Source organism: Desmodus rotundus, chromosome 7, assembly GCF_022682495.2.
Source record: "Desmodus rotundus isolate HL8 chromosome 7, HLdesRot8A.1, whole genome shotgun sequence".
Taxonomy (NCBI): domain Eukaryota; kingdom Metazoa; phylum Chordata; class Mammalia; order Chiroptera; family Phyllostomidae; genus Desmodus; species Desmodus rotundus.
The window spans coordinates 108,592,362-108,614,498 of NC_071393.1; the positions used below are offsets into that span (position 1 = coordinate 108,592,362).

Below are 22,137 nucleotides of genomic sequence, written 5' to 3' on the forward strand. Positions count from 1 at the left end.
GGTAGGTTGGGGCTAAGTCCTAGCAGACCTTAAATCTCAACCTTAGTCCTGGCATCCTAAATAAAGTCAGAGTCATTTGTGAACTTTTAGCAGCAGAGGGTCTGCTGAAGACAAATACTAAGGTATTTGCTGGCAGCATAAGCTGGGCTGAATCCAGCTTCTCTCTACTGCCAGTTAAAAACAACGTCTGTGGAAATCCATGGCGGGGACCCAAGTAAGGATTAAGAGCACAGGTTTGGAGCCCATGCTGACTTTATCACTTATTCATCGTGGAAACCTGAGTAGTGATTTAATGTTTCTAAGCCTCAGTTTCCAATCTGCATAATGTGCCTGACAGCACGGTTCGTATCAGAGAACACGGTGACGAAGAAGGACGTGCATCTTGCATTTGGCACATGTGGGGTCCAGCGTTTACTGAGTGGTTATCATTGTTTTTCCCTAAGAAGACACCAAGAGCATGTCTGTTGAGTAGAAGAGAATTCCCTCGGTTTTGTCTAGTAGTGAAAGAGATCTTTCCTCCAAGAGACCAGTGTTTTTGACTATCTCGTTTCTAGCACTTAGAACAGGGCTTCGGGTATGTGTTGCAATGAACGTTTCAGCGCACAGGAATAAGGTCATTTTTGTTGGGTAACTTGTGCGTAGTGTGTCTTTGTTGACATTGTTTTTATATCCAAGTTTTCTTGGGCACCTGGCACAAATCGAGGGTGACGTTGTACCTGTTCATGGACTGTGCTTTCTGAAGACTACAGTGACAGTCCATTCTCAATTATTCATGCTTTAGTTTTATCACTTCAGAATTTAATAGGTGGCTTGCTTTTCTCTCTCTCTGGCTGCCTGTCTTCAGCCAACTCCTTGGTGAGAAAGAAAAAAAACAGCAGGTGAAATTTCAGTGGTCCTTTTGGAAGGAGCAATTGGCAAAATAAGGAGTTAAAATAATGGCAAATATTTTGTCTGCCAGCTGTGTTCTTAACAATGCTTTTATGTATGATTTTACTTGATTTTCATTGTAATTCTGAAAGGTATATACCATTATTCCATTTTACAGATGACAGAACTGAGGCACTGAAGTTAAATAGCATGCCCACAGTTAGAGCCAGTTTGTGAGACAGCCAGGGTTCCAACACGGGCAGTTGTGTTGCCTCCCTGTTCTCCAGACCCTTCTGGTTTGTTACACTGAAATGAACTGAATCCCTTCAAAACTAAGCAGCTGGGGCCCGGGCCAGCATCACTCAGTTGATTTGAGCATCATCCCATAATCAAAAGGTTGCGCGTTCAATCCCTAGTCTGGGTGCATCTGGGAGGCAACCAATCGATGCTTCTCTCTTACATCAATGTTTGTCTCTCTCCTTTCCTCTCTCTCTAAAAGCAATGGAGAGGGGAAAAAAAAAAAAAAACCAACAACTAAGAAACTAGGGAGAGAATACCAGTAACTTACCTTCCCTAAAGCATAGGCCAGGCTGAGACAGACGGCTGAGAGTCTAGGAAACTCTTCGATGAGTTTACCCCTTCAGGTGGATCTGTAGATTGAGGCAGCAGGCTTGGACCTGCCTTAAACTGGCCTCCAGAGAATCAGCTCCTTGTCTGCTCTCTGCTACTGATCATATCATCATCAGGGAAGTTGGGGAATAGGCTGCAGACCTGAGATTTGAATAGTGCCAACCAGGTACACTAATGGCCTCATTTGCCCAGAGATTTCCGAACACTCTTTAACCTTTTCTGTCCTGCTCACAGTTCACTGCAGCTTCACTCCTGTGGCAGGGGACATTTCCCCTTAAAAATAAGGTTTGGAGGGAGGCTGTAAAGTTACAAATGGTATTCAGAAATCCAAGACCTTAATAAATCAGGTTTATTGGGGGGGGGGAAAGACCTGTTGTTTCAGGTCCATTCTCAGCATAATGGAGGTGAGTTATAGGGTTAATTAAATGCACTTTAAATTCTGATCATTTCAGGTAGTAGGCTCCATTATGGGGTGACTAGGGGGAAAATCAGTGCTGTTTATTTTCAAGTGCCAGGCCCACCACGCACGCGTGCGTGCGTGCGTGCGTGCGTGCGTGTGTGTGTGTGTGTGTGTGAGTGATATAGCCCTGCAAGGTCAGTACCCTCCATTTGACAAAGAGGGGCAGTGCAGCTCAGGGATCGTACATAAGTCAGTTCTGGACAGAGCAGGGTGGAGCCCAGGTCCATCTGTCCCGCTTGTACTGTGCATCCAAAGAGCACTTAGCTCCTTTGAGACCTTGGCCTTTAAAGGTAATTTATCAGAACTTTTCTAAAACCAAGAACTCAATGTAGAATTTACCATTTATTATAGAGCAGTGGTTCTCAAACTTAAACGTGCATCAGAATCCCTGGAGAGCTCGTGAAAACATGAATTGCTGACCCCCACCCCCAGAGCTCCTGATTCTGGAGGTCCAGGGGGCGCCGAGAATGTGCATTTCTAACAAGTGGGGTCTAGGTGTTTCCGGTGGCACTGGTCTGGGGAACACAGAGTGAGCAGCAGGGTGACCGGATGTGGTGCTGCACCCAGTCAGACATCCCGGACCTGCCACTTACTGTGAACAAGTCTTCTGGCCTCTCTGTGCCTCGGTTTCCTTGTTGATCAGCCATTAGAAGATCCTGGATAAAAAAGCACCAGAACAACTATGGAGCCATCCATACACATACTGGCAGCCTCTGAGGAGGTGAGTGTGGCTACACAGAGCGGGGCAGAAGTCGGTTTATTTACAGTTATGCATTTGTAAAAGAATATGATAGTTAATAAATGACAATACAGGACTAAAGTCTGTTTCATATACTCAAAACTGTGAACCTCCTTTTGCCCCACCCTGTGTGTAGATGAGTTGGGAGCGGCTTAGACCCAAACAACTGTTTTTCCTCTGCTTGCACAGGGTCCTTCAGCTTCTATAAAATCTTTAAGGCAAAGAACCTGAAGGACACATCCTCTGAAATAACCAAATAACCCACTGGGACTTGGGGAGCCTGAGTCAGTCTTGATGCTGATTTCCTCACATGAGGTTGCTCATGCCCTCGTGTGGGCATCAGCGTTCTCAGACTGTCTCTGCATCAGAGGAACCGCCGCAGGAGTTTTAGCCATCCTCGTGGACCCTCGGGCGGCTTTGTGACATCTAAACTTTTATAGAACATGCTGTTAATTCCATCAACAGGAAGGCCATTTGAAACACTGTATATCTTTTTGGTGAAAGGCATGATTACTCCAAAACTGAATCTGGATTGATGACATGAAACATTAATTGTATACCACTATGCCTCTTTGACAGATTAAATGAAGAGGTAAACTTTTTAAAAATTGTACCTGTTCGCTTCTCCTTCTTTTCTTTATGTTTTCTTAGATAATATCTTTGAAAAGCAACCCAGCATGCACATTGTTCTACAATTAGAAAAAAAAAGAGAGAGATAAAGAGAGAAAAAATAAAAGTAACCCAGCAAGACCTAAATGCTAGAGCGACAACTAAATTATAGAAGCTGTTTTTCAGAACTAGCAACACATGCGACCCTCTGTTTTGGAAGAAGCTAGGTTACCTATTAATAAGAACAGTTTATTAATAGGATGTTTATCCACAGGATGTTGGATGATGGACAAGAAGATGTAAAGTTGATTCAGCCCACAGAGACCAAAGCTCTGAAGAGAAGGGTCCCCAGCCATTGTCCCTTTAGTGGGACCAATGCCAGAGGAAGACTCAGCCCAACACATAATCTCACTCTGCCTACTCTTGATTTCAAAATCCCAGTAGTTCAGCACCTTAAAAACTCACCTACTTCAGTTTCCCAGAACCCCCTCCAAAGTCATTAATCAAAGCCCTAGCTATGTCCAATGAAGCAAGGTCCTGTGTCTTTAGTGAGTCACGCTGCGGTTGTTCCTCTTGGTGGAGCCTCTTTGGAGACTTGGAGGAGAGAGGGCTGTTTGTAAAGACTCCTCTAGCAGCGTGTGAGAATGATCCAGTCAAAGCTTTCGGTGCCCAGAACAGATGAGAGCGAGCTAAGTGCAAAGACATGACCCAGAATATGTACACGGGTTACCTATCGATGCTGGCATCATTGGTGGTTTTGATTTTCTTTTAATGTATCTGAATTTCCTAAATGTTCACTATGTGAAAAGGGACATGGGCCTTTTTTTTCCCTTAAAAAATGATCCAAATAATGTTACCTTTTTCCTAATTTCTCTTTGATGGTAGCGTCATTAATAGCCTTGGCATTCTTAAGCCAACCTGCTGATAGAGGACTTAGCCACACACTCCGTGGCTCCTTCCTGCTTAGACCAGGTAGCTCTCTCACTATTGAAAGGATCAAGTCTGTGAAAAAACTTCCTAATGAAGCGTAATTTTCACATTTGATCTACCAACTGTTTTATAGGAGTAGCAATTAAAATGTTGTCATTTAAACTCAGCCGTTATTACCATGGCAACTGTGTGTTAAGATTGTTTTTCTCATTTCTTGCAAAATGGGCAGGGAGATGTGTGCCTTCTTAAGCTGATAAAGATTTTTGTTGCTCTCCCTTTATCTGTATTTTCTCAAGGCTCTTCGGGAAGACCAAACAATGCTGCTACTCATAAAGTCGACTTGCTCTGGTCATAGCAGGTTGCCTGATCCAGTGGGACTGGGTTTAGATATTGTGGCACAGGGAAGGCAGATGTGAGGTCAGCCTCCTGTCTTTCCTTTTCCCTTCCCATCAGCCCTATCATTCCACCACTGGAGCAGGTGGCTGCTGCTCCCAGACCCTGCATCGATGCCTTCCTGCAGGCTTGGGGGGCTTCCCCACGGAGATAGCAGCCATCACTGAGTGGGTCGATGGACAGTCAGCAGCCTGTGTCCAGCATCAGACAGGTCCAGTGTCCTCAGCCTCGCGGGGCCATGTTTAGCAGGTCCCAGGGACAGCTAGGCGTGTGGGCACAATTTAGTCAGAGGCGTCCTATCTGTTTCCAGATCTGCACACCTCGCTTCACCAGTCTAGAAAGTGCTTGCTACGTTTCAAGGTAAGGAGTGTAATAATGACTAAATGTCGGGACTTAAGGAAAAATGTTTGACATCAACAAGTCTCAAAATAAGGCCAGCACTGAGCCTGAAAGGGGCTCCGTACAAACCCAGGTGCTCCCTTGGGCCACTCAGGATCACATAGTTAGAGAACTTTAGTTAGGGATGGGGAGGAATGTTTAGATACTCACATTATGAGGAGTTAGCAAGGAGACTGCAAAATTTCTCGCTCTGCAAACTCTTATGCTCCATTTATGCTGTAAGAAGTCATTTTTTTTCTGCAAAAAGCGGAGGAATGGACTAAATGAACTCCGCCCCTCCTAAGCCAGGATAAATGGGCCTAAAAAAAGCAGGGCAGAACCACCTCCCTTCCCTCCCCACCCAGGAAAATTTCTTCAGGAGGCTGGGAGGAGGGCATTCCTGTAGGATTCAGGGGCTTCAGATTTCACCATTTCTTTTAAACCTGAAACAGAGAAATTTAATTTGACGGGAACAGAAATCCTCTTGTCCACACCCCAATCTAAAATGTTTCTTCTCTCGGTTTATAGCACTTCATAAATAACCCATAGCCAAGATAACACAGTGACTTTCTTCCCCCAGCATTGCAGTCCTGCAGCATCAGAACAAAGACTGTGTGTGTGTGTGTTTGTGAAGAGCCAAGATATTCGCTTATTAGAAGGGAGAAAGCAGATTAAAAATTGCATGTAGCAGAGAAGCAGGTCTCTTCCTTTCCTAAGGGCATTGCTTTGTGGCTGTGAGGGGAGGGTGGCCAGTGCAAGATGCTGAACCAGTGAATGGAGAGGCCTGCAGGCCGGGGGAGGGGCTGCCTTGTCTCTGGGAGGTGGAGGTGCAGCCGGGAACTTGGAGCTCTCGCTCAACATCAGGAATGATTTTTTTCTCATCAACAGTAAGTGCAATTTTGGTCATCAGCTCTGCCTGTGGCCGATGGGAGGCTGCTGTCTCCGCGTGTCTTGCTCTTTCGCTGTCTCATTTTGGTTACAATAGAAATTGCCGCTGAGATGGTGGCGGTGGAGTGTGTGTGCTCAGCCATCGGGGGATGGGTTCTTTCCCAGTGTCAGCATGTGTGTGGTGTCTGCAGCCAGCCTTTGACAAGCCGGGGAGAGACGTGGTTACGCTGTGTGCAAAATGGAAGTCCTCCGGCGACATAAATGCTTCAAAGAAGCAATTAGCTCAAGTGTATTGTAGTGTTGTGCCCCCAAACCGGGGCTTCAGGATCTTGATGTAATTGATTATCTTACTACAAAGATGTTTGGTCATTTAAAGCGATGCAAATTGTATAGAATTTGAACAGTCTTTTAAGCCACTGACAGCTGCCCACAGGTCTGAGTATCTATTTGGAGACAAATTCAGATTCTTCAGCCATCTCAGTTTTCCTGCGTATATTTTAAATATATTTTCTGAGTGTATTTTAAGTTATGCTGTCCACATTGGCATTGGAATTGTTTTACCTTATGCTGATCTAGCACCTTTATAATTTAACTGTAGACTCTTCTGTATGTAAGAGTATAGGACTGAAATGTAAATTATTCCATATATGTGAATTTGATACTTAAAGCCTCCATTACACATTGTAAGACTTGGGCTTGGTATGTAGCGTGATACTAACCTGGCTTGATTTTGTTTGTTTTGGAGGGAGAGCAGGGTTCTTAAATATTATATTCTGATCCATCACTAGTGAAGATAGAAGAAAAACTTTAACCTTGATTTTCTGCATTTCTACCCACAGTCCCTGCAAAAGAACTTTTAATTTGTAGCTACTCAGGCAAAATTCTTGTTTGGTTGCCTATAAAAATGTTTTATTCAGGTCTTCCAATAGGCCATATAGGTGAAAAACCTCCCCTTTGCCCCTCAATGTTTTGTTTTTCCAGTCCTCAGAATTGGAATTTAGCTCAGGAAGTCATGCTTGTGTTTTCTGGAGAAATCAGATGTAATGAAATGTGTTGAGCAATGTTAATCTGGCGCGCCTGCATGCAACACGGCAGGTGCAGAGATGGCGAACGTGCGAACTGCCTCCATGGTTGATGTGATGCAGCGCTGTGGTGGTTTCCCTGCGCCAAGTCTGGTTTCCCAACGGGTTTCCTTGTTTCTCGATATTAACTTGAGACTTAAACTTCTCTAAGAGCAGTATCAATGAAGTCTGACGTTGAGGTGGGCTGCCTGGGCTGGCCAAGGACATGTACTTCCTGACCTGAGAAAGGTGATAATTGGATCTCGGTGTCTGTACAGAACAGAACGAGACAAACTCAGTAGTGCATCTGAGGGTCCCTAGAGTGAGTTGCAATGTATTATCCAAGGAACAACATTTGTTTCTATCACCGCACATTTTGGACATTACACCTTCAGTCAGAGGTTGGAACATGGAAACATGTTAAATCCTGACCCGATGAATGTCTTGTGGCTTCCTGGTGACCTTTTCTTTCCTTCCCATCGTCCTTCCTCTTCAGTTTGCCTTCAGTATGTGTGCAGTTGATGTGCTTGTCCATCCAGTCCCTCACTTGCCCAGAATGGAACCGAGGGTTGGGGCATATGAGGCTCAAAGGGAGGTGCTCTGGTCATTTATACATAACATGGACACCTCGTTTATGAAAAAGACAAATTTGAAGGTGTGAGTGAACATCACTTACTCATTCAGAAGTTACGTATTGAGCACCTCCTTTATTGTATTATGATGTCTACATTATGTCAAAATTAGAGCATGAGCTCTTTGGGAAGCAGACCTCTTTTCAGTTTTCTTTGCATCTTCAGAATCTGCACAGGACCCCAAGACAAAGCAAATTGAAAGGTCCCTGGCTGGTATGGTTCAATTGGTTGGAGTGTCGTCCCGCAAAACCAAAAGGTCGCGGGTTTGATTCCCAGTCAGGGAAGATACCTAGGTTAGAGTTTGGTCCCAGTTGGGGTGCATACAGGAAGCAAACAATCACTGTTTCTCTCTCATGTCAGTTGTTTTTCTCTCTCTCTCTCTCTCTCTCTCTGTCTCCCCTCCCCTTCTCCTTCTCCCTCCCTCTGGGATTAACAGGATTCAAGATCACTGCATCTCTGTGCTTTTTGCACCCAGGTTATTTTGTTGCTGGTTAGCTCCCTTCATTTAGAAGCTTGCACTCTGGCCCTCTTTTTAGCATGAGAAGCTGGGATCCTTAGGCTGGAATAGGGTCAGCCTATTCCAGTGGTGCTACTGTTCTGGGAGGAGGGGGCAGGAGAACGGTGCAAAGGCTGCTGGGCCTGAGCACCTCTCTCCACCTATGGGGGAAGCTCTCTGGACTGGGCCGCTCCTCCAGACAGAGCCTTCCAAGAAGGTGTCCCCTTGCAAACTGTGTGAAGACTCCTTGGCTCATAGGGCCTGGGATTCTTGGCTGCTTGGCATTGTATGGAGTGTTCTTTCTGATCCCTGGGCCATTGGGGTGACAAGATGTTGGGAGTGAGGAGGGTGTACCTCTGAAGCTACAGGAACAAAGGACGGATCTCGGTTACAACTGCATTCAGGCCTGGCCCTGGATTCTGTTACTTCCTTTTTAAAAAATCATCTTGTGGCTTTGAAGGGAATCCCTCCTTATGGTATTTCCAATAAGAATCTAATTTGGAAAACATATCCCCTTAGAAATTATGACAACCGCCCTGGCTGGTGTGGTTCAGTGGATTGAGCGCTGGCCTATGAACCAAAGGGTCTCTGGTTGAATTCCCAGTCAGGGCACATGCCTGGGATGCCAGCCAGGTCCCCAGTAGGAGGCACATGAGAGGCAGCTACACATTGATGTTTCTCTCCCTCTCTTTCTCCCTCCCTTCCCCTCTGTCTAGAAAATAAATAAAATTATTAAAAAATTATGACAACCATAGTTTCGTAGTTTGTTTTTCTGAAAGACGTAGTTTCTGTCTTTCGTAGTTTCTGAAAGACATTAGGCACTGTGCCAAATGTCTTTCGTGTGTTTGTATCTCATTCACTACCCTCAGCCACCCAGTGAAGGAAGGTACTGACTCCTTGACACTGGCTTACAGACAAGATTTAACCAGAGGCAGGATTCAAACCCAGACCCTGACCATAGTCTGTGTTGTTTACCACCCGACTCCACAACCTACTTCTAAGCCTGCCTGGCTCATGGCAGTGTCGAGAACGAAACACTATGAACGGATTCCGTGCTGTCCAGCGCTGTGGAAATGAGGTACCACTGTGGGTAGCGTCGTGCCATCCCAGTCGGCAGTAATAAGAGCCAGTGTCCTGTTGAGCACTTACTCCGTGTCACAGGCTTTACGTGCATCCTCTTGTTTGTCTCACAACCACCTGCAAGGTGGATAATTTTGCAGATAACAAAGAAACTTGGAATCAGGAATTTGGGGTTCCTTGTGGGGGTGTGCAGCTCATAGATGGTACAACAGGATGTAGAGACCCAAGTCTAGTCACCTCCAGTTCTAGCCTTAACTTCACCCGGATGTTACTACCTCCTTGAACCTGGAAGGTCCTCAGAGGCCTACTAGAGATGAGAGGGCTCGAGGTAAAAGGATTTTTCCTAAATCACAAAAGTAGCTGGTAATAGAGCTGGAGCAAAAAGTTCCCAGGGTTGAGTTGGTCAGTTGTAGAATGCAATAAATAAATAAATACACACATACACAACTCTGTGGTATACTTAAATAGCTTGTGGTGGAGGGCTTATAGACTTTTATTAATTCTACAAAGGTTGTTGATGCCCCCTGCCCACCAGGCATTGTGTGTGTGGGGGGGGGGCGCTGAGCATACACAGGGAGCAAGCCTGGCGCCGCATGTGATGGGTGCACAGTGAATGAAGGGTGCAGGCACAACACAGGGCGGGAGGGCCCCGGTTCTCAGGAGCACTCGGCCAAGGGGCAATGGTAAAAGCTCCAGGAGAAAGGAAGAGGAGCCGCTTTGCAGAGCACAGGGTTGGAGGCAGAGAGGCCACTGACCACTTGACCTGAAAACTCAGCAGATTAAATGGCTTTGTCAGGGTAGGATGAGGGCTGCGGACGGGTTGGAACGTGGATCAGACCTGCCGTCTCAAATGTATACTTCAGCTACAGAACCCAGGGTGGGTAGGAAGGCAAGGAGGGTGGTAGGAAGCTGCTCCCAGGCCGTCGAGGAAGAGATGATGAGGGTGGTGATGGTGGGGAGTTCAGCGCACTTCCTGTGACTTAGGGCCAGGGCCCCAATTTCTGTTCCTGGTTCATGGGAGGGTGCTCTGACAGGACCCCATAACCTGAGTATTGATAAGTGGGAACTAATGTTGTAGCTGTTACTTCCAGTATTTAGATTGCACTAAAAATCCCATTGATCTCCAGAAAAACCCTCTCTCCGCTTTAGAGCTTTCATGAAAACAATTTATGGAAGCATTTTATTTCAGGATCTGTATAAAGGTCGTTTTCCCTCAGCAGCTGTGTCCTTCCCTCTGACAGTATGTTGACAGACCATGTGTGTTTGTTCAAAGCCTCTCCGTGCCAAATCAGGCGGATCGGTGAGGTGGTTGGATTTAGAACTGTGCTCAAAAATTAACTTTGCCCCACCCCACTCCCTTTTTGCCTGACACAGTTGCCCGCAAAGGTGTGGTTCTATGTGTGCAGTACCCTAGACCCTCGGACTAGACGTGGTGGGCTTTGCCACATGTTCTGCGCTTGCTTAAGAGGGAGTCCGATGAGAGACAGCTTAAGCCAAACACCACCAAGTAAACCAGGCATGTGACATCTTCAGCCCATCAGGGAAGGCCACTGGTGGCTGCAATCTCGGGGATACCCAACCAGGGGTGTCCAACCTGCATCCCACGGGTCTCCTACAGCCCAGGATGGCTATGAGTGTGGCCCAACACAAAATTGTAAATTTACTTAAAACATGAGATTTGGGGGGGATTACGTGTCACAATGAATTTAATATGTAGCCCAGGACAACTCTTCTTCTTCCACTGTGGCCCACAGATGCCAAAAGGTTGGACACCCCTGCCCCTGAAACGGGGTAGGAGTCAGGCATGGTTATTTAACCTAGAGAAAGAAATGGCATCTCCTGTCACCCTGGAGCCTCAGAAAGGTGGACTGGATCTCAGGGGCTCCCCCTCCGGGAATGACAGGACTTCACATTTGCTTGGATGGATTAACTCCGAGTCCACTTGAAAATCAATGGGAACAGCAGTTTTGTGGTGTCTTGACTTCGATCTTTATTTGGTCTGTTGCAATTACTGTTCTGTGAAAACTGGTATCTGGTGAGAGTTGTTCCCACCATAAAATCAATCACTGATGTAGGTTGCTTTTTACCCGCCAACATTCTTATCGGAGCATTCTCACCACTAAATGTTGTACCTCGGTATTCTACCTCTTTTTTTTTTTTTCTTCCTGCACTTATGTTTAGGGTGAAGAAGCTGAAGGAGACCTTTGCTTTTATTCAGCAGTTAGACAAAAACATGAGCAACCTCCGCACCTGGCTGGCTCGAATTGAGTCTGAGCTTTCTAAGCCCGTTGTTTACGACGTCTGTGATGACCAAGAGATCCAGAAGAGGCTCGCCGAGCAGCAGGTGGGCCAATGAGGAATGAGCTTTTGTAAGCACGGCAGTGTGAGCGACTTCTGCCAACTCACACCTTCCTCACGTTGGCTGTGTGTTCTGGCACATTCACATTTCATAACATTGGCTTGTTTTTCCAGAGAAAACTGACTGCCTGTCCATGTTCTTTACATGGGAGGTGTTCTGCCTACCCTTCCATCACTATTCACATAATGCCTTATGAAATACTTGGAATAATGCTTGAGATGCAGACGTTAATCTTAGTGGCAAATAGGGTTATTTTTAATCTTGTACTTTTTTAACTTTGCCAACCCCACATTAACAAAAACAAAACAGAGATCAAACAGGTTTACAGTTGTGAGTATACAAAACACAGAGTTTATCCATGTTATTTGTTGTCAATTATTGTATTATTTATTTGTATTACAATTGTAAGCTTATGTTTGTCCACCTCTGTATAGTTTTGGAAGGCAATGAATTGAAAGGCAAGTAACTTTTCTTACCAAGAAAGGTTTCCATGGGTTAATACTCTGTGTCTGATAGGTTTACTAAAAAGGTATAATAAGGAGCATGCTTGGACCAATAGCTTCGGGAGCCTCCCCAGCAGTGCTCTCTGCATTTCTGTTATCAGTTATGCACCCTCTGGGCCAACCCTGGAAATTCCAGTTTGCAGACCACTGAATCCTTGAAATCACTGACTTATCAAATCCCTTTTCCTGCCCTCTGTGGGCTCATATTCACCTGTTCATTTTCATATGCTATGCCTGAGCTTGTCTTGATTGTTAAAATAGTTATTTAGGCGATTGGTTCAGTGGCTTTCCTTCACCTCTGTGTTTCCCAGACCCATAAGCAGATTCCGTTTTGACCACATAAGCAACATGGCTGTCGTCATGTTCTCACACTCGGATCTTTTTTCTTTACATCGCCTCCAAAGCCGCGCTGTTTGCCACCTGTCTGCACACCAGGAGATTGACCCACATATCGTAACTGCTTAGAGGTAGAATCAGGGCTGCATCTTTTTCACCAGGGTCAAGGCCAGAGGCCACCCCTTGATGACAAATTCTCTTGAACTTAGGTCAGTCTTTTTAATATTTATGTGGTACCTCATGCTACCATGAAATAGAACTAAGTATTTGATATTAGTCTTGACTTAAATCTCTGTTCAGTCTTACAATTACTGTTCAAATGGTGCATATTCTCTGATTTTCAAATGAGTATAGTTTAGCAATGCTACAAAGTAAAACTACTGGTTTTTCCACTTAGCCTCAGAAATTAAAATATGTCTCTCTCATTGAGGCCATCTGAATTTTGTCTTTGCTCTGTGGAGAAATGAATATTGACGCTATGGTAATGGACATTGCAGAGATTTTAATGCCCTTCTTGGTAGAATCACAGCTACTGAACATTATAAGCTTTGTTTACAAGGTTGATCCATTAGGATGAATTTGTTGAGCAGTCTGCTAATCGTCCTTGCAAATAACCATTTACCCCAAGTGGTGGATTTTTTCAGGTCTATTTAGAGGTACAGAAACTGACAGCATTGTTCTTAAAGAATGACTGGATCAGTTTGGCCATGGCCAATCATGTGCATTAACGTTTTATAAATCTGAAGTGTGACAGCACGTCATTAAATTGCAGGGAATTTATTCTCAAAAGCATAGAATTTGGAGGGGCTGCCATTCTCCTGGCCTTCTTTGTTCCTGTACCTAGATGGTACCTAATTTTAGTCTGGTTGATTTATAGGTTCCCACTTGACAGAATTCAAAATCACCAATGTGGAATTCTTATCCTCTGGTTACCAAAAAAAGAAAAAGAAAGAATGAATATGCAGTTGATGTTCAGGACTACCATTATTGTAAAGAAGTTAGATGTATTATTTTTCTGTAGCTACTATAACAAACACATTACCACATATTTAGCATCTTAGCCCTAATGTATTGTGTTATGGTTTTGGAGGTCAGAAGTCTGACACAGGGCTGCGACCAAGATCTCAGCACAGCTGCTTCCTTTCTGACGGCTTCCGTTTCTTTACCCTTCCCAGCGTCTAGAGATCTCCATATTTCTTGGCTCATGGCCCCTTCCTCTGTCTTCAAAGCCAGCAAATTGCATCTCTCTGTGCCTTTCCTCCATAGTCACTTCGCCCTCTGACTTTTTACCTCCCTCTTCTACTTTTAGGGACCCTTGGAATTACATTGGGCCCACCCAGATAATTTAGGATAATTTCCCTATTTGAAAGAGTTGAATAGCAAACTTCATTCTCCGTTGCCATGGAGACTAACATATTCACAAGATATGGGGCTAAGGGCATGTGGACATCTTGGGGAGGGGGAAATAGTCCGTATACCACAGGTGTGCTGAGGAAACTTTTAGTATTTTTGTTACAGGGAAAAAAAGTAACCATGTGTTTATTATGCTAAGCCCGGGCTTTAAATGCTCCATCAAAAACACTAAAAACAAATGTGTCACACACAACAATTATGTATGGGCCACTTAAAAAAAAAACCTTTCCTGTGTTTCTGTCACTAATTAAATATAATACATTGCTTGATTCCTTCCAGAAATAAAACCTAAACACTTGGGATCACCAACCAGTGCCTTCTGCAAAAGCCCTCAGCCCCCAAAACTGATTGACAGACATGATGTCCTTGGCTTCTCATTGTAATGTCCTTGGGGCTCCAGTGTAGGAGGGGTCAGACCTTATAAGAGTCCTTCTTGTTTCCCCTCCTTTAGATGGAATTTCTCTAGGTGATAAGGGTTGTGTTGTCATTCCTGTTGAACATGTCATCTTCAAAATGTAAAGGATGTGCAACCTTTGTGACACTTTTAAATCAGGAACCTCATTTTATTTTATTTTTATTTAGTTTTCTATCCTCACCCAAGGACATGCTTATTGATTTTAGAGAAGGGGGAAGGGAAGGAGACAGGGAGGAAGAGAAACATCGATGTGCTAGAGAAACATCAATCAATTGCCTCTTGTACATGTCCCAACCAGGGACTGAACCCACAACCTAGGGCAGGAATCAAACCCACACACTTTCAGTTTATGGGACAATGCTCCAAACCAGTGAGCCACACTGTTCAGGGCCAGGAACCACTTTTGTTGTGTCTTCAGCATCACTGCTGTTTTCTTTGGTTTCCTGATTCCCATGGGTGCCATATGGTGTCTTGGGGGGAACTATTGATCCCCCCATTCTGTAATTACCAATAGCTCTCTCCCAAGTGGGCCAGCTCAGCTTCCCACCCACCCCCTAAACCTTTCCCCAAGACCACCCTGGTGGACTTGCTTGCCAACCCCCGGCCACTCCCAGGGAGATAGGCCGAAACCACCACAGGGGCACCACCCGTGTGATTTTCTGCCCTCTCACCCTGGTTTTCTCCTTGTCCCAGTGCCTTTTGTGTGCTCCTCCTTCCTAGCTGCATTCCTGGTTCTATGTCTCCCCCATCTTCTCTCTCTCTTCACCCCGCCTCCCAACTCTTTCCCAGCCCCAGGGTTCTGTGTCACCTGCGCTCAGGGGCAGAAACACAAATCAAGCAGGAGGCTGTTTCCAGAACTGGTGGCGAAAGTCTCTCACATTGTCTTATGTTGTTGCTTAGGTCCAGTTCCTCAAATTACATGGGAACAGTTTTCAAAATCTAATTGTTATGTAAACTCGTGCCTGAGTGGGTACCAGTGGTAGGAGTATTGTCAGTATTACTCATCTAGCACCTGTGTTAGGATTCCCTATCTATTGTTTCAACAAAGTTAAAGGGGTTTTTTATCAACACCGGTAAATGTCGGGAAAGCCTGTGATGATTCCACGAAAGAATTCTACGTAAACCTAATCATTTTAAAGCACGACCCCAGGGAGGCTCCCGCCACTGCGGCGTTTCAGGCGTTAGTCCTGGGCTGCTGAGCTGAAAGCAGTCACCCTGCACATCTCTCTTCCCAGCATACACGGGGTGACGAGCCGAAAACCACATTTTCTTCTGATTATAACTTTGAGGGGCTCGTTTTTAATCAGTTAGGATCTGTGTTAAGAACTGCTTGATTTAAAATTGACTACTAGCATTTTATTATTTATATCCACTTGAACACAGAATGGTCCAAATCATGCATTTATTAAAAGAAAACATATTAGTCCTATTTACTAATAGTAGGACTCTCCAATGTGATGACACAGCGAGGTAACCTGGAATGACCTTCACACTGCCTTCCTGTGGGCAGTGGCAGGCACTGTTCACACAGTCGTTCTTCCTGTGAACTGGACTTTGTGGAATCCATGGAGCGTTAGTGCTGGTAACGGAGGCTCGTTTAACATTGTGTCTGCTGTTCCGCAATGCAGTTTGGATACTAAGATTAGAGGTGTCATCTCACGTCACTTATCACAGAATTTGGCTCTCAGGAGAAGCCTAAGTCACCCGGAATGGTGAAACACACAGGCTCCCTATCTGTCCTCCTACCCTATCCTCCACAGTGTGCAGAAGAAAATAACTGGATAATAACTGAAGAAAACACCATGTTTGTTCTTAAACAGGTTTTCGGGGTTTTTTACGACCCTGTATTTTTTTTTGTGAACATTCTTCTTCCCAAATTAGGGAACTGCATCACTATCACTAACACTGGACACGACTCCCGAGACCCTGTCCCCTCCCCGAGCTTGGCCAGACCCCACCTGGGGTGGTCTCTACCTCCAAATCCTTCTCTTGGGCTGGGGAGCCCTAGGAGGGGCTCATGGGAGGCTGTAGACACCGTGCAGTGGCATGCATGTCCTGTGGGGGAGGGGTGTGTGTGAAGACAACACGAAGGACTTAGTAGGTTTAAGAATTCTGTGACCCATAAAATGTTAACAGTTTCTGTTGCTCAAGTTTTAGATCCTGCTGAAAAGACTGTTTTCCACAGAAGATCTCCCCAAAGCCATACCACACTTGAGGCTCTTGGAGTCGGGTGGTATGGAGTAGATCCCATGCCTCCCCAATGTCTCTGGGGTTCTGGGCTCTCGGGGGAGGGTGCCCTGCTATTCTGCCCTCCCCCCACACACATAGTTCAACAAATAAATCCCCGTTGTTGCCAGTGCTTAGGCTTTGTGTCAATAGCACAAGGGCTGCACGAAGATGAGAATCTGTGTTGTTGCTTCCAAGGTGGAAAGGCACCCACCACTGTGCCCCCTGGGCTGGCAGCTGGGTGTGGTGGGGGCCCTTTAATGCCGAGCCTCCCACCACCATCGCCATCTCAAGGGGCTTCTTACTCTCCCGTGATTGTAGGACCTGCAGCGAGACATTGAACAGCACAGTGCAGGGGTGGAGTCTGTGTTTAACATCTGTGATGTCCTCCTGCACGACTCCGACGCCTGTGCCAACGAGACCGAGTGCGACTCCATCCAGCAGACCACCCGAAGCCTGGACAGACGCTGGAGGAACATATGCGCCATGTCGATGGAGCGGCGAATGAAGTGAGAACTGAGCTGCCCCTCAATGTGTCAAGTGTGGTCAGCGGGTTCCGTGCACCCTTCTGGCCTAAATGAGAGTAACTGTGCTCTGTTCAATTCACAGGCTATTGGCTGAGAAGGCTCAGTAGGTATAACAGTGCTTATAAAAGAAGTTATTCAAGAAAAACACAATGGCACGTCTTTCCCAGCACTCCTGTGCCTCAGGCGTAACTGTGGCTGGCCCCTGTACTCCCAGCATAAAGCAGTGGAGGGAGCCCTGTCTCCTGTTGGTTAACGTCTGAAGCAGGAGCTCTGAGGGCCTTGGCACTCCAATAAGGAAGGTGTCCTTACCAGGAAGCAGTGTGCCTAGTTATTTCCTGGAAGGGGTATTAGGGTCGCTCCACCTGAGTAGTGACAGTGCTGGGGGGTGGGGGTGGCAGTTGGGAATAGGACGAATTAAGAGAGAGAGGAAAGGTGTAAGAGCTGTGGTCAAAATGGATGGCTTGTACTAAGTTGTCTTTTTCCCATCAGAATTGAGGAGACCTGGCGCCTGTGGCAGAAGTTTCTAGATGATTACTCCCGCTTTGAAGACTGGCTCAAATCAGCCGAGAGGACAGCGGCCTTCCCCAATTCCTCAGAGGTGTTGTACACAGTAGCCAAAGAAGAGCTGAAGAGGTTTGAGGTAAAGACCTGCGCCGGGCTCGGGAGCAGCTGGAGGGACTTCCTCTAAGTAGGGGCTTCCCTGCCCTCTGCCCAGGGCCCCTCCGCAACCTGCCGCCAGCTGCTCAGACAGCTTTGCGGGATGTTACTGGTTTCTGCCAGCTGGCGGTCAGTGGACTGCAAATCCTGTTCTGTAGCTAGCGTCAGGGGAGCAGGTGAAGTAGGCCCCCGTTGCCACTGTGGTGGGGTCCGGAAGGGGCGTCCTGCACCACCTGCTTTGGCACTGACGCTGCTCTGTGTGACGCAGGCCTTTCAGCGGCAGGTCCACGAGAGGCTCACGCAGCTGGAGCTCGTCAACAAGCAGTACCGGCGGCTGGCCCGGGAGAACCGCACCGACACGGCCAGCAGGCTGAAGCAGATGGTCCATGAGGGCAACCAGCGCTGGGACGGCCTCCAGAAGCGGGTCACAGCCATCCTGCGCAGACTCAGAGTAACCTTCCCTACGTCACGGGGTCATTTGTAGATGTTCAGGGAGACGTGATACATGATATCAGTCTTGTAACAAAGCCACAGGTAGAAGATTCCATGGAAGGCTCAAGCAAGCTTAACATTGTTCCCTTTTGTTCAAGCCCAAGGCTACAGCCCTTTGTATTTTTTTGAGCAATCTTTTGCCTGAGACAGGCTTCTTAGGCACAGCTTGTTTATGTGATTTGTGTTACCAAACAAATCTCTTTTTCCGTCTTTGGTAGCCCCTGAAGGCGTGCACGCTAGCTCACAGACTGCCCGGGGCAGGGTGGGGGTGGACTGCCATCCCGGGTCTGGACCGCAGTCTAGGAAGAGACCCGCTTTGCCCACCTGCCTGCTTTTTGTGTCGTGCTTCTGGCACCATGAGGGCCATGGACAAAGCCCCCGCTGCACAGTGTGGGTTGGAGACAGCAATTCCCTGAATTTCAGAGCACACTGACTAACCTCAGAGGCTGGGTCTGAATTTTTTTTTTTTTTTTTTTTAACGTAGACATTCACCTTAGATTTCTGTAATTCAGAGGCGTGAGATGCCAGCCTCTGCGAAGCTGGGCACAGACTGACAGGACCAGAGCGCCCTGTGTCTGTGGGAAGTGAAGTAGCCCCCGCTCCTGTTCTCAGGGCAGGATGCTCTTGGAACCGTGCTGAACAAATGGGAGTCGGGGCTGCTGGGGCTTTAGGCTGCTCAGGAAGACACTGGCTAGCTCTCCGGATAAACCCCTTGCATTCATTTGTCTTCTGCTGACCTGACTGGGAGCAGTCTAACGCCCCATTTGGCACTGAATGCTACATTTGTTTGGGGATCTGCTGCCCATCTATGACAGGGTAACCTGAGAGGCACCCTAATTGGAGGGCCTGAGTCTCCGCCTCAGGGTCTTCTTTCTCTGAGGAGACACACCCAGAATTATATCAGCGGGGACACACGGGGCACTGGGCCAGGTTCAACCCCCAACATCAGCAGTTTTCTCTTTAAAGCTACCAAATCCTCCTGTCAAGCAAAAGCTTCCACAGACAGCTAGTGGGTAAAAGAAACAAGGTGCCAGGCTTGGGCTTTGAGGGGGTTCCTCTAAGGACAGGGTGGAAAAATCACTTAGAGAATCTTAAATGCTGAAATGACTTTAAAGATCGTAATCATTCCCCCACCCTAACTTGCCAGGGAAGACGCTGAGACTCAGAGAAGCCGAGGAGCTTGTTCGGTGTCACACTGGGCAGACCCCAGGCTCCTGACCCCACACTGGTGCCTGAATGCCCTGTGGGCCCCTGGGGTGCCTAGAGCCGGGCTTCTCTCTGAGTACCCCAGACACCGTTTCCCCTCAGCCAGAAGTGACCTTGCTGTTGACCTGAACTCTCATTCTGCCATCAACAAAAATGTATTATTCCTCCCCTTTTGCAGTACTTCACCAATCAAAGGGAAGAATTCGAGGGCACCCGGGAGAGCATCCTGGTGTGGCTCACAGAGATGGACCTGCAGCTGACCAATGTGGAGCACTTTTCCGAGAGTGACGCCGACGACAAGATGCGCCAGCTGAATGTAAGGCTTTCTCCTTCAGCTCCTCTGAAAAGAATGCACCTTTGCAGAGGAGAACGGGCCAAGTACAAATTTCACCTGATACCCTGGGAGCAGATTCTAGAACTGTTCACGCAGCCAGGCTGCATCCACCTGTGTATTGCTGGGTTATCACAAGCAAGGAAACTATTCCCTGTAGCCAGGGGGTCAGTGGAACGGGGCCCTTTTTTCTGTTTGTCAGTCGTAATCATCCAAAGAGAGAGCGCTCTTCAGGTTCCAAACCAAAGTTCATGAGCTGCTCTTTCCCCAGTGCTCGGTCAAAGTGCACAGGTGCATTGTGACGGGGGGAGCTGCATCAGCAATGAGGCCGAGAGCAGACACCTTCTCCTCCCCCACTGTTGCAACCCATCTGTGTTACACCGTCATATCACACCATTCCCTCCTCGGTGACGTTTTACAGGAAGTGGAGATGGAGATTTGCCCTCCCTAATGAGATGGCACTAATGAGCATTACTATTGTGTCAACAAGCAAATGCCCATTGGTGACGTACTGTGGGAAACTTTCTGTGCCCACCTGGTGTCACTAAGATAAGGTCTCTCCCTCACACCCACTAACAGTAAATGTCTATCCATGTCAGATTTTAGAATTATTTTAATTGGAAAAGTCAGTGCGCAGAGGGGGAGGAAAAAATATGTTCAGTCATTTTAAATTATTAAATCTTTGTCACCCTGTAAAAGTTGATGAAGCTAGCAAGTACTTGGTGAAGGAACAAAACAATGACATTTTGATGCTTCTTCTGTGTCTTCTTATGAGAAACAGACATTGTCTGACTCCTCACAGAGATTTCCCTCTTTGAAATCCACCCCTATTCTACATAGGGTTTCCAGCAGGAAATTACGTTAAATACCAACAAGATTGATCAGCTGATCGTTTTCGGGGAACAGCTGATTCAGAAGAGCGAGCCCCTAGATGCCGTGGTGATCGAAGATGAGCTGGAGGAACTCCACCGGTACTGTCAGGAAGTGTTCGGCAGGGTCGCCCGATTCCACCGGCGCCTGACCTTCCACACCCCGGTAAGGGGGGCGGCTCCCAGGGAGGGCCTTTGGGCCTTGCAGACAGTCTGACCAGACTTACCACGAAATGGTTAATGATGGTTTATTCTATGGTTTTTAAAAAGCTATGTCAAAAAAGTTTATTTCTACTCTTATGGAGCCAGTTACTTAGAAGGTCCCATTGCCCCATGGAAAGGATAGCACTTCCGAATATCCTTGCCTCTTTTACACGTTTTTCCATGTGCTCCTCAGGATGGGGTTTTTCTGGCATGTGTCAGTTCTGCTGGGATATTTTTGTAACTGTTCTGGTTTTGCTTACAGTATTAACTGGGGATGCATTGGCCTTCTCCTGTATCTTAATGTCTGGGAGTTCTTACTCCTTGGGCCTTTCTGGTGTTTCGTTCTCGCCATTGGAGTGCCCAGAGCACCAGGTTCTGAAAGCACCTGTGATATGTCTCCCTTGACAAAGGGGCCTTTTGGGAAACTTAGGTGGAGTTAGGCCGTCGTTCACAGTTCACTGCCTTCGTGTGCCTGGAGCTTCATGATGGCCATGGACCCACACAACCGGCTGCCTTTTCTTTTTGTGTCTTCATCTTCAAACACAATTTCTTCACCAGACATAGCCTCAAAAATAACCCATTAGCAATTTATAGTCATTTTTCTTAAGAGTCATTATTACACAGGGAGAATAAGGTTCTGTGTTCTGAACAATAAGATCGGAGATAAAAGAAAGGACCTGGTATATGTGGTCCTTGAACATGTGACTCTTATTCAGAACACTAATAGCCTCCAGTTCTTTTTCATTTTCTTGGAAGAGCCTGCCATTAAACTTAGATTATCAAATTTAAGGTTTTTCCTAGGAAAGAAAATAGCATTTTGGAAATTACAAATTCTAGGTCCCACACCAGATGGTCTAAATTGGAATAACTATGAACGGGGCCTGGGAACCCAGTTCCTTTTAGTTTCCTCAGAAATGTTGCTGGTGGCCCTTCTCAGGAACTGCTGGGCAGACCGACTCCTACTGCTCCTCAGAACCTGGTAGCCTGTGACTAAGTCCGAACACTGGACACTCCCATTTTAGGGCTTGGAAGATGAAAAGGAGGCCTCTGAGAATGAAGGGGACATGGAAGACCCCAGAGAGATCCAGACAGACTCTTGGCGGAAAAGGAGAGAGATGGAGGAGCCCTCATCTCCTCAGTCCCTTTGTCACCTGGTGCCCCCAGCACTGGGGCCCGAGCGGTCTGGCTGCGAGACCCCCGTCAGCGTGGACTCCATCCCTCTGGAGTGGGATCACACAGGTGACGTGGGGGGCTCTTCCTCTCACGAAGAAGACGAGGAGGGCCCATACTACAGTGCTCTGTCAGGTAAGCAGTCTGGGTTTCCAGAGCCCTTGACATTGACCCATATGGTTGTGTTTTTAGCACCTTTTAATAGCATGGCCAACTCTTGATGAGCAGGAGGCCAGCTTACAGCTGACCCAGACTTCCCAGTGGTT

General features: G+C 46.7%; 1 protein-coding gene across 6 annotated transcripts in view; it reads left to right on the plus strand.

Annotated features, from left to right (window-relative positions):
* Nucleotides 1–22,137, plus strand: part of SYNE2 (spectrin repeat containing nuclear envelope protein 2) — a 284,958-nt gene that overhangs the window by 251,782 nt on the left and 11,039 nt on the right. For 2 of the 6 annotated variants that reach the window (XM_053928253.2, XM_053928254.2), the window contains 6 exons: nt 11,345–11,507; nt 16,737–16,924; nt 17,432–17,582; nt 17,868–18,050; nt 19,476–19,613; nt 20,469–20,744. In XM_053928253.2, the coding sequence (XP_053784228.1) occupies nt 11,345–11,507; nt 16,737–16,924; nt 17,432–17,582; nt 17,868–18,050; nt 19,476–19,613; nt 20,469–20,714 (1,069 nt within the window). In that variant the 3' untranslated portion in view covers nt 20,715–20,744. Of the gene's footprint in view, nt 1–11,344; nt 11,508–16,736; nt 16,925–17,431; nt 17,583–17,867; nt 18,051–19,475; nt 19,614–20,468; nt 20,747–21,686; nt 22,007–22,137 lie in introns of those variants that run through there. The other 4 variants (XM_053928258.1, XM_053928255.2, XM_053928256.2 and 1 more) reach the window with 4 other exon arrangements.